The 13,330-nt window shown below is 40.3% G+C and overlaps 1 protein-coding gene across 1 annotated transcript; it reads left to right on the top strand.

The window, feature by feature from the left end:
• The first annotated feature begins 1,028 nt into the window (after window positions 1-1,028).
• On the top strand, window positions 1,029-11,243 carry LOC133994284 (LIM domain kinase 1-like). Its single transcript, XM_062433533.1, has 15 exons — window positions 1,029-1,373; window positions 4,172-4,310; window positions 5,121-5,230; window positions 5,423-5,596; window positions 5,735-5,840; window positions 5,937-6,208; window positions 6,294-6,483; window positions 7,341-7,427; window positions 7,668-7,799; window positions 7,881-7,940; window positions 8,042-8,107; window positions 8,571-8,757; window positions 8,925-8,980; window positions 9,175-9,332; window positions 9,865-11,243. Exons 1-15 carry the CDS (start codon window positions 1,330-1,332, stop codon window positions 10,460-10,462), a joined length of 2,379 nt encoding a protein of 792 aa, XP_062289517.1. The 5' UTR covers window positions 1,029-1,329; the 3' UTR covers window positions 10,463-11,243.
• The last annotated feature ends 2,087 nt before the right edge of the window (window positions 11,244-13,330 follow it).

Here is a 13,330-nt window from a genome sequence, read left to right as displayed (position 1 = left end):
CACAAAATGTAAAACTTGATGACGGGGTTTTAGCCCAAATTGAGGAAGCTGCACATTCTGAGGCAAATGTGTGAAGTTCAATGTTGTTGGCTCAACCACAAGCCTCAGCCTTCAAAAAGGAAACAGCAAACTACTGCCTGGGCAGACCAAAAAAGTGCAGCAGTCAAACGTAATGCTCAAGATGACTCATATTCAAACTAAAAAAATACCAATCAAGTACACCGCACATTTCTTTCTCAACAATATACTATAGATAAATATAGATAGATAGTTAATAACAAAGAAAAGGAAAAAGAAAAGTCAAAGAAGTAAACTAAACCAAAGATATATAACAAGTAAAAAACTGATCTTCACTGCGATACACAGCAGACAAATTATTTAGTTTTATAATTTTGGCCGTTTGGTGATACAGACGCACCTGTTTCTGTCTCTCAGTTTGCACGACCTGCACAATCTAAAAATGTATCTGCTGACACGGCATACCGGTACTATAAATTATAGCTTGATGAATTTAGTTGGTGGACTAGTCGTAGAAAATGTACCCTGACAGAAAAAATAACATATACTTTTACAGAAATCTACAATGGTATCAGCTGCTATGAAGTCTTAAACAAACAGAAACAGAGCCACTCTCGTATGGATAATCCGAGTGCATCTAAACTTCATACTAAACAGTATCAAAGGTTTTCTTTTTTCTAATGCTGAGATGTTTCCCACCCAATCTCTCTCTCTGTTTGTTGTGTGTGATGAATAGAGCGCTTTACTGCAGGATCAGGACAGTGCGGTAATTGGGGCATTCATAAAGAGATTATGACTGTGCTGATGAGAACAGAGCTTATTTCAAAACACTCAGACTCGTTGATTCGCTCTCTAACACTCAATAAAAACAACAACACAGATGTCTTAACGTATGGATAACACCCCAAACAAACCCACTTCCTGAACTTTGCGGCATTGGGTGTCAACCTCTCAGGTCTTGGTGCAGAGAAGTGTAACTGTATCTTCTAGAGGTCTACATACTAGAAGTAACAGGAGCGGGAGGGTGGAGCAGAACTTCTATACTGGGATAGGTCTGTTTCTCAGCAGCCAGCAGAGGGACTTGCCAGCTGGTGTCATTGGGTCAGTGTTTTTTCTCACACAGCAACTCTGCACAGGAAGCGTCTGGGCGCATGAAGAGAAAGAGAGGGAGATAAAGAGAAAAGAAAATACAACTTCTGCTACCGGTCACTGCAGAATACGTGATGTACACATGAGGCCAGTCGGCTCCTTTCTTAACTGGGTGGATTGTTTCAGAGTGACAGTTGTCTATCAGTGAACTGAGAAAGAAAAATGTCACGACGGGACCAGAGGTTTCGGAGAGGAATGAAAGGACGGTAAGAGCTAATGTGTTTTTTATGTTTGATTGCTGGGATGTGTGGGTGCAAGTGAGAGCGAGGGAAATGAGAGAAAAGAGGGGAAAGGAGGGACAGATGTATGAAAGAGTGATTGGAAAGTGAGGGAAACGGAATTTAAACACCATAGCACAGCATTTGCAATACTTCCTCATCTGCCATAACAAACAGAATTCCGATCAAGTCATGCTTGAACAGTCTCTCTACTTTCACATCATCTTTTTATGGATGAGTAGTTATTGAAACAACAATAACAAAGTAATGGCCTGGCCAGTTATCAGTCTACAGTACGATCATTACTATTATTTTAGTTTTATTTAAATTACATTTGTCTAAATCCATCCTCAGGTCTGCATTAAAACACACATACAGAATAATCTACAGACTTAAACAACATATATATCACACCATTAGGAAACTAATCTCTTTTACACCGACACAATGATAAAGTTACATCAGAAACAAATGTCTTCTGTCCAGCAGGAAGACACAGACACAACAAGGAGGAAACCGTGGCCACATAAAACATCAGATTCTTCACATTTGACCTAAAGGATGTCCCGACGTCATAACGTGTTTGTTTAATGTACATCAGGTGATAGTGTGTCTGTCCGCAGATCTTCAGACAGAGAGGTTTATGAATGACTCAAGCTAAGATGCAGCTTAAGTCAGATGAGGTGGATACTTTCAGGTGGAGAAATAGAAAGAAAATGAAAAGTAGAGAGGATAAATTGTCTGGATGTAGGGAAGGTCTGGGGCTGATTCCAGGGTTATTTCACCAGATGTTTAACGGGGATCACAGCTGTGAAGCTCAAAGGTTCCACATCCGTCGCCAGCAGCACAATAACAAAGAGAGGAGGTCAGAAATAAACCTGCAGCTGTCTGACGGTTTTATTCCTTTATTATTTCCTCAGCAATGAATGAGAGGCAGCTCTATTAGATTTGTTACAGTGCACTGGGGACTACACTACATCCCCAGCAGACCATAGCAGTATCTGTTAGGACTGTTTCTGACTTTATTTACTTCATTCAAATCCTACTGAATATGAGCTGCATTGAACTTGAAATTCATTATCACAGCTATGGTATCTGTTAGCCCTCAATTTTGTCAATTTTATTCAATTTTGACCTGAGGACAACAGGCATTAACTCAAAAATGAGGTTGGCTAAAATGGTCTAATGCAAAATTGAGTGATAAAATGTATATCTTACGCTTTATAATCAGTCAAACCAGACTGGGTCAATTCTGACCTGGGAGGACAAAAGTTGCACGGTCGATGGGAAGACAACAAGAGGGTTAAGTAATAATCTATTTCATAGCTGTATATGATCACATTGTTCTTCTTTCAACATATTTTAAAAGTGGAGAGAAAAATGATCCTATTCCCATTTCATAAAAGTATTCACATTCTCAACCAAATATTAGGTATCTGTTCCCCATTATAAAATTCCACAGGAAATGGTGTGTTATTCATTACGAATGGCAGCAACAACAGTTTCTACAAAATTAAAAGAAGAAAGAGAGGAACAACTGTGTATACCAGACACTGAACCAATCTTTGGCAAACTCAACACAAACCACCACAGCACCACATGACCACTTAGTGAGATCATAAAAAACAAGGATCTTGCTTATCACCACTTTTAAGTTGCTAAACATGATCAAAACTACAAATAATGCAATAATGATCAAGAATAACTTCAATAAGGTAATAAAATAATGATTCATATCACAGTGAATTACTAGCTGACATTAAGTGGAGGGTTGGGTCTTAAGTCTCCTTTTCCCCTAAATGACTTCATTCTCAATAATGACTCTGTTCATTCCCTATTGTAAGAGCAGCGTGGCATTTACAACTCAGGCTGGGAGAGAGGAAACATGGAGCTGTACTCTGTCCAGGAAGTGACCGCCCACTCCAATTGTAGTGTTGGGGGGAGATAAGGAAGCAGGTTTTTACTGTACAGAGGTATTCTTTTTTTATATCCAGATTAAGCATTGATGGCACTGAAAGTTTCTGTTTGCAGGACTGAAAGTGAACATGCACTGCATTTAAGGAACAAAGTTTGGTTTGGTTTTTTAAGTGGAAACTGTCGAAATATTTGCACTTTTAGATCTGTTTTGCAATCTTGGAGTGGGTGTGCCTGTGGCAAAAAAACATTAAGTTAGAGTGTTTTTAGGAGGACATATGACTGACCAGTGACCCTCCATGAGTAGTCCTTTTGTAAGAGGCAATACTAATTTGTCCCCCGGCTGACAAAGACTGAGTGTAGCATGGACAGTGAGGACAATGTGCTCTCTTCCACAGTGACATCAGTAATTCAGGATCTAATGAATCATCTCAACAGCGGCTATGACGATAACTAAGTTTCCTCCAGGCGTGTGCTGGAGAAAACACCAGAAACCTCGATTTGTGTGGCTAATGAAAGCATCGAATTGTCATCATTTAACGTGAGCAGGTTCAACAGATCAAGAGAGGAAAGGAGCAGGGTATCACTGACACTGAATGTTTAAAAATAGGCTAAACTGAAGACAATAATTTATGGTCCCACTGACCTGGACGTGTTCTACCTGATCCTCTGTGTGACGATCTAGCAGGTCAACTTTCCACTAAAGTCTCATATGTTCCATCACTGATGAGGCTCATGTTACTTGCTGCTCAAACACGCATGTGAAGTATCTACTGTCGTACAGCTGAATCTGCATTTTCTCTTGTTTCTTGAGTTGTCTCATTGTTTCAACATCCTACATCTCTCTGTCCCCTGTCTCCCCTTGTCTTTAGGTGTTGTGAATGTAGCTGCACCCTTACTCACTGGTACTATGAAAAAGAGGAACAGTTCTACTGTAAGAAGCACTACTGGGCTCGGTATGGAGAGCAGTGCCACGGCTGCAAGGAGACCATCACAAATGGACTCATAATGGTAACACAATAATCACTGAAAATAAGAAAACAAATACTATACTAAAAAAATTATGACTAGCAATGAAAGAGATTCATTGTGTGTCATTTCTGCCTCCTCTAAGGAAATACTGCAACTTAATAAAACAATTAAACTGTTCTTCACTATCTGTGCAGGCTGTAAACTTCATTGTAGATGCACTGTACACACAGGTTACAAAAGATGAAAAGTCTCATTTCCTGATCAGTTTTTCCCTCCCTGGTCTTATTTTGTAATGTTGACTAATATTATTTTGATTAGTCACAGGAGCAGAGTTAAAGACCCAACAAACAGTCCTGAGCTCAGTAGATAATCCTCTTTTCTGTATTTCTGCTCACTCACTCCAAAACCAGTAACAAATGGATTCATAGTAGGTGGGTAAGTGCAAAAACAGCTTATTGAATAATTTCACAAGCCCTATACAAAGTTCCCATACAAATATCAAATATGTACATTATATAGTGCAGCCATAATCTCTATCGGATCAAACACTGTGACAAGAAATACCAACTCTCACCATTCATACATTCAAAGCCTTCCTGTCTCTTGCTTTCCCCCCCAATATGAAAGTAAACGCTTTTTGTCCTTCCAGCTCTCAAATCAGAGGATATCCTCTGAAAACATCCTGACACTACAGGATCTTGGTGCCGGAATGAACAGAAAAAACTCTTTTAATTCACAACTGCTTTTGACCTTCAAGTCAAACCCCACCAAATGTCATCTTATAAAAAACAATATTATTCCTGCAGCCTCTGCATTGTGTTATATCACACTGTCTCCCTGTATAAACAGGTTGCTGGAGAGCAAAGGTACCACCCTGAATGCTTCAGTTGTATGCAGTGTAAAAGGCTCATTGGAGATGGAGACACCTACATGCTCATCGAACGCTCCAAACTGTATTGGTGAGTTTAACGCTGACAGCGGAGGAACAAATGAAACATCCACACACACAGAACTGCAAATGAGATGATATAAAATAGAAGCTGAAAAAACCCCACAGAAAACAGAAAGTTATTGTTGGTATATACACATTTTGATTTTGACGTGTGTTCTGTGTCTGATGCTTGTGTCTTTGGATTTTGTTTTTCCTGCAGTGGTTCCTGTTTCCCTAAGGGTCTGGTATCAGCTGTGAGGTCGACTACTCGGCTCACTAAAACACCCCACATGGTGGCGCTGGTGTCTTTCCCTCCTCTAGAAGGCAGCCAACGAGGCCTGACTGTAACCACTGACCTTAGCCAAGAGAAAGGCTCTCTCGTCACTGTGACAGAGTGAGTTCAACTAACTGTAAATCTTACATTTAATTAGTTGCTGAACTTCAACTAAAAACAAAAGCAGCTTCCCCACCCTCCTTTTCTGTCTTACCCCACGCTTCCCCCACCTATTCATTGATTGTCACTCTCCCTCAGGTTAGACTCAGCGGTCCTCAGCCCTGACCTGCTGTCCTATATGCATATTGGGGACCACGTACTGGAGGTCAACGGCATCCCAGTCCGCAACATTTCCCCAGACGAGGTAGATCTCAACCCCACCACTGATTCAACAACAATATCATCATTGAATGAGAAGTAGTCACGATCCCAAAACATGATTTAACATCCTTTTTTCTAGATAAACTGTGTGATCATGGACACAAACAGACCACTGCACCTGACAATTGAACACATCCCACTTTCTTCTGACAACCATCCTCACTCTGCCAGTGTCCAGGATGACATCAGCTGTCCTGACCCTTGCGTCCGCGACAAACTTACTTCAACACACAAACTGCCAAGTCTGGAGGAAGAACCAAGTCCAGGAGAGGAGACAGATGAACCAATCAGGATGAGTATCTCACCATCTCGTAACCAAGGAGCCATGGGAATGCGATCCAGAATCATCCTGTAAGTGCAGACTCTTGGCTTACTTTGATATATTACTCCACAGTCTCTCTCTGTCTAAGTCTAAGTTTCCTTTCTTTTGTCTCAGGCGCAGTTGTAGTATAGATAAGTGTCCCTTATCCCCCCGAGCACTGTCAGTTTTATCTCAGAAGAGAGACATGATTCGCTCAGAGTCTCTACGTGTGGACCCTGGAGAACGGACCCATCGCATCTTCAGACCCTCAGACCTTATCCATGGAGAAGTGCTTGGCAGGGGCTGCTTTGGACAGGCTGTAAAGGTACCACAATTACTTGTTTTCCATCAGTTTGTCCCTGGGCAATTTCCTGAAAGCATTTGAAATGAATGTAAACTTAAGTCAGGCTCAGACTAAAATTTTAAAATCCTATTATTAAACAGGGTTGATGCAACCCTGTTTAATAATAGGATGCACCTAAAAAGAAACTTCACAGATGTTCTTCTCTGATCTCAAACATGTACACAAGATCTAAAAATAATGGCTCATCACACGCTACAGAATATTATTAAGATCATCATGCCATATTGAGTAAAGCACCACCTCTTGCGATCTGGGGGCGATGCAGATGTAAACAAAATGGAGACATGGTGCGAAACAATTTACTTTAGTAAAGCTCTTCTTTTTGTCCATACGGTTATATTACATCATGGAAGACATGTTATATATTCTTGTTCTGGCCATCTATTGACAAGCCATCTTAGCTGTCCAATGCACCCGTAGTATGCCTGTTGTTGTTTCTTCTCAGTCGTCATTTCAAAATTTTTCTTTTCTCTCTCATTGGCTGTTGTGGTCACATTCAGAAAGTATTGACGTAATTATCCAGATTTTAAATCCTAAATATCACACATTTGTGTGGCCCTGATGAGTCTGCGAGAAGCTCTGGAGGTTGAAGATTGGATTTGTAAACCTCTAAAATTACCAGATTATCTGTGCCAAACATCAGTACCAACCAAGGTCCCAGACCAGATCTCTCTCACGATTGTCAGGAATGGTGAATCGGGAAAAACTGGACTGAAACTCCTTTAGTCTGGCTCACACTAAAGGAGTTTTGGTCAATATTTGTCAATATTTGTAAGGTTGATTTTGACCAGCATTGTGATCATCCTGTTGCTGTCAAGGTAACACATCAGGAGACTGGGGAGGTGATGGTGATGAAGGAGTTGATAAGTTTTGATGAAGAGACACAGCAGACTTTCTTAAAGGAGGTAAGTGGTCATCAGAGCACAAAAAGCCACATGATTGAAGAAACTTCAAAGTTCAACGAGTCAGCTTGACACAACATACCCATATTTACCAACTCCGCTGGTGTAAAATTGATGGAGTTCCCATTTAAAGCAGATGGGTTTTCTTCACTATTAAAACCCACTTTAGGTTATACACTGAAAGAAGAAGGGGGGACTTTATGATGATGTGATTATAACCATATTTCCACTAACTTTACACAGGTAAAGGTGATGCGCTGTCTGGATCATCCCAATGTTCTCAAGTTCATTGGGCTATTTTATAAGGACAAACGAATAAACTTCGTCTCTGAATACATCCAGGGGGGAACTCTCCGAGAGACCATCGTGAAAATGGTAAGATAGGTTTATACTATTACAGCTGGTACTGTCTAAATACTGAGACACAGCATGTTGGTCACAATCTTGTTGTTGCAGGACAAGGATGTCCCCTGGAGCATAAGAGTGAGTTATGCCAAAGACATTGCGTCTGGAATGGTGAGTCTTCCCTGTCAATATTATAAAAATAAAAGATTACGTCCACAATACTTAATCTGGTACTAACTTTCCCTAATGTACATAACATCTCTTGTTCTAAGGCATATCTGCACTCCATGAATGTTATCCACCGAGATTTAAACTCATACAACTGCCTGGTCAAAGAGGTAAGTAAGTGGTTCATACACAAGTCAGGAAACATTAGATCTCTTCATGGCACATCAAAAATGATAAAAATGACAATGTTACGTTTTAAATATCTTAGTTTCTAAATTTAATCTCTTAACAAATCTTTTATCTATTTCTTTTTTCCTTTTAACTCGCAACGACCCATGTAGAACACATTAAGCCAGTTATCTAGACTAAAAATTCAATCATCATATCGACTGTTCAAACAGTATAATTTCAACTTAATGTTAGCATTGCCTTATTGAATACATAATTTCTTTCAATTGATTAGGTTTATGGGAAATGTGATGTGTAGTTTTGAGAAAAACAAATGCAACACAGAGCACATATAAAACCTCATGGTGTGTTAGTTCCTCATATCAAGTACTAAAAAATAGAGCAGTGTTACTCCTTATTTGACGTTTTTAGTATATCTTTGTCTCTCTGTCTCACTTTGTTTAGAACCAGTCTGTGGTTGTGGCAGATTTTGGGCTTGCCCGGTTGGTGGTGGAGGAGAGGAATAAGAGCAAAACAACCTCTTTAGAACGGCCAGCAAAGGGGACACTGTCAGAGCTCCGGAGGCCTGACCGGAGGAAGCGGTACACCGTCGTAGGAAACCCCTACTGGATGGCCCCTGAGATGATCCATGGTGAGTGCAAGGGTCCACTCCAGGCTAATAGTTATAAGTAACTAATCCTAGTCACTTGTGTAAAAGAACTGCTGTGACTCTTAGGCCTAACAGGAAACCATATATGACTACACACGACACATTATCTGTGTTGTTTAATCTACTAATCTTTCCTGTACACCTCTCAGGGAAAAGCTATGATGAACGGGTGGACGTCTTTTCGTTTGGTATCATGATATGTGAGGTAAGAACGTCTTGGCAGAGCAAAATACTCCTAAAAAAAAAATTAAGCAGTTGATTTCAAAAGAATTCACAATATGTGACGATGACTGAACAGTCTTAGTTAAAATGTTAAATCTCAAAGAAATTTATATTCATATTTTTGTCATTAATGAAACATCTTTTCAATGTTAAAGCTGAATGCATCAATCTCCTCAGATCATAGGTCAAGTGAGTGCCGACCCTGACTACCTCCCCCGGACAAATGACTTTGGTCTAAATGTACCTGAGTTCCTGCAGCAGTACCACCCTCCACAGTGCCCTCAGGCCTTCCTGCCACTGGCTGTGCGCTGCTGTGACATGGACTCTGAAAAACGGTATGAATGCATAAATCCAAGATTACTGTAAATTAAAATTTCTATAAGGCAAAATATGAGATATATGTAAATATTGCTCAGGTCCTTCTGTTTTCAATATGTTTCAAACAAAAGCCCACCACTACTTAATAAAATATGATTCATTAAAGGCAAAGGGTCAGTGGTGTGTATAACTTGGGGCAAGTTAGTCCATTGTGACTCCAGTGTTGTCAGCTCCACCCAATGATGACAAAGCAATATGGCACAATAATAATGTTGTAATAAAGGAAATTTCTAAACAAAATATTAGGTCATATGGTCATTTTCTGCTTTATACACAGTGCAGAAAGTAAACTGCTGGTATGAGCGCACACACTCTTCCAGCGCTCTTAGGCTGCATCCTCCCAAAACAGTCAATTGTGTACTAAGCAAAACAAACTGAAACTATACAGTGCAGAATAGCCAACTAAATATATTGTTTTACACCGATGCATTTCAGCATGTAGAGTCTACAAACCTCTAATCACTACTCTTTGTCTTTAACTCTTTACAGTCCATCCTTTTCAAAGCTTGAGGAGTGGCTGGAGAACCTGCTGATGCACCTTGACATTGGCCTGCATATGCTCTCCGAGTTAGAGCAGCTCCACAGGGATTTCTGGCAGAACCACAACCACCAAAACCACTCTCACAATCAGGACGAGACCCTTAAGTCCCATGAACAAACCCACTCTTCAAAGCTACCCAGACAGAGCCCGGACACCACACAATCTTCAGACAATGGAAATAACCACAAAGAGCCTAATCAGCTTACTCAGAGTGAAGACCAAAATAGCACACCTAGCAGTCATTATGACGGAGAGCAACACATGCATAACCATCATGACACGAGGACTGAGAATGGTAACTCCTGCTTGAGCAAAGACTGTAAGGACCACTCACAAGAAGAGAGCCAGAGGTGCTGCAGGTCTACAAGCAGAGACTTGGGCAAGGAAAGGTCTGAAACATATGAACACAACCTCTCAGGACAGCCAAACGTTCAACATGAGCCCTCACAACCACTGCAGGTCAACAACTCACTGCTAGACTTGTGTAACACACCCAGAAAGACAGTAATGTGGGACAACTCTACAGAGGACAGCTCCTTTCTCTGACTGATGAATCTAGTGGCCAACACCAGAAAAGTCTACAAAGTCCAGTTTTGAGGGATATGCCTTTTCAAACATATGGGAGAAAGCTGGAATAATCATGAAGATGTAGTCTATGTAGAGGACTAATGTATGGAAAACATGTAGAATCATAAACCTACCAAAAGAAATTGAAATGGTATAATTTACATGAGAAACATTACATTGTCTAGCATATGACATTTGCCTCACATTGCTCTGCCAGCCAGTAGACTATTTATGTTTTTAACTAGACCCCAACCAATACTGAATTTTAGATGTATCAATATTTGAGAGTTTAAAGATGCAGTAATGGTATATTGGTCAGCATTAATTTTACAAAAGCACTTAATAAACATTTTTGATGAGGATTTCTTAAATTCTTCAAAACTCCTGTGCCCTCTGGTGGACGTTCTATGTAATGACAGCACTGTTTCTCAATAACCCCAAACATATCTTTGACTTTTTAAATTACTTCAGTTTTTTATTAAATTATCAGCTAATGTGTGTGGATATTGGTATAGCTGTGATAAGTTAAAATTGGCTGGCCAATGTACAGGTTGGGTTCTAGTTTCAACTTTCCCCAGAAGCTGTGAAACACAATATGGCACTTTATAGGTCTACTTTAAGCTACACTGTATGGGTCAATTATTTATTAAAATGCCAAATGCATTTTCTGTTAAACATTTTCAGGATAATATCCAACAGACTGAGCTGTGAATATAAAACTGCAACTGTAGTTAACTTAATAAAGAGAAACATAATTTCATGTGAATGCATTTAACAACAAATGACTCAATATTTGCCTGACTAATCACAGAAACTATGAACCAGGTACTGCACACTCACCTCATGTAGGCTACTGTGATCAAGTGGTGGATCCCGGTCAAGCCAGCCGCCGCTTAGATATCGATGTGCGTTTTTTCCTGTTGTTACGGTAAAGGCGCTATGGGTACTTGGAGCAGAAAAAAAGTCGCAAATCAGCACTACATCTGTAGCCTACTTCTACTATTATCAAATACTACTAATTAGCACTTAAACAAAACATATTTTTTAATGATACAAGTGATTAATTCAGAGTGCAGTAAGTGTTTTCAGAGCGCTTTACCAGTGATTCACAATCAGATCCACCCTGGTTGCTTATTGAGAGTGGCCCCAATTAAACTCCATTCCACATTTTCACTGCTACCTTACACCCGTAGACTGTATATAAAATGGACGTAACATCCGTGACGTCAGCAAATAGTTTCGGATCTGGGAGGCGCCATCTTGAAAATTTCCGGTGCATGCCAGGTAAAAAGAAAACACGGATTCTACTTATATGGGCATCAGGAGGAGCATGAGGCACCCTCCTGAACCTGTGAGCCAATCAACCTGTCAATCACGACGTAGCCACGCCCTAATGCATACCCTGCTTTATCGTCAAATATAAAATCAGGGAGGCCAACATTTCACAAATGAACATCAAACTGCATTGAAGAAGGCTTTAAACTAGCGATTGACACCATAAACACATTTTGAAATCGTTTACTGAGGTTAGAAATCAAGTAAGAAGTTGGTGAATTCTCCATTGACTTGTATAGAGAAGAAGTCCTTTTGACACCAAAACGGTCGCCCCCTGGTGGCCTTTTGATATAATGCAGTTTTAAATTACTTCCGCGTTGGCATCATTTCAGAGGACTGGAACTCCCCGCCTGCTTACACCCAGGCAGCTCCTCACATAAAGCATGCACACACCATGTAAGAGCAGGATATCAGACACAAACTGACGCCCATTCAGTGCTATAAGACGCCAAAAACAGTTTATAGCGCCAACTGACTATGCAATAGTGTTAAAGAGTGTTTCCCCTGCTGGCCCAGGCCGCGACTTCCCGGTCGGCCCATATACTTTACATTGTGATGGCGTCACGGATTTTTAACTCGGTTTTCCTGGTTCGAGCAGCATTTTACGCACAACACCTCCATGGATCAAAACGTTTAACAGAAAGAATCACAATAGACTTTGTCCTGCTGTTCGAGGTGTCCTGTCCAACACATACACAGGAGCTTGTTGATGCTCAGACGCCAGGTAGCTGAGTTAAGGTGGGTCACACACTGTCACAACAAATGCTTAGGACATTTTCACTGAAGTTAGAGCTTGGTATTTAACAAAATGTTCCTATTTTGTTCACCTGTTGCTCATAGTTCCGACGCTGACTGAGCAGCCTCGCTGTTCTCCTAGCTCAGTGTTGGTTGCCATGGAGCTTTCTGATAGCGGACTAGTAACTGCACATTCTAGAATCATAATGTGCTTGTTCATTCTAGAATAATAATGTAGCTTGTTCATTCTAGAATAATAATGTAGCTTGTTCATTCTAGAATCATAATGTATTGTTCATTCTAGAATCATAATGTAGCTTGTTCTTTCTAGAATCATAATGTAGCTTGTTCGTTCTATATTCTAGAACAAACAGTGATTCTAGTGTATTCGTTCTAGAATCACAAGGCGGTAGGTCTTTTGTTAGACATCACCAAATTCCTGCCCAAACAGTCCAGATTTTGACTTTGAACCGTGTGAAGTGTCACAATGACTGTTGTGCTAACATAATTTGTGGTATAAAAGTACAATTATTATTATTTAGACCACAACCAGAGAGTCTGGGAAGGATCGACCTCTCTGTTGGACTGACAGTAGCTGTAGCCGCTGTCTGTGCTGGACTTCTTGGAGGCATTACAGGTAAATAGCTGAACTTTGGAGACCTCAGCACCTCTCCACACTTAGGGCTGTATCTTCAACTGTTTTTTCGGGACAGTAACAGGTGATAAGTTACTGTACAGGAACAATAAAGTTGTTGAATTTTGGCAAAAACTAACATT

Source organism: Scomber scombrus, chromosome 14 (assembly GCF_963691925.1).
Source record: "Scomber scombrus chromosome 14, fScoSco1.1, whole genome shotgun sequence".
NCBI lineage: Eukaryota > Metazoa > Chordata > Actinopteri > Scombriformes > Scombridae > Scomber > Scomber scombrus.
This window is presented reverse-complemented; position numbering and strand designations above follow the sequence as displayed.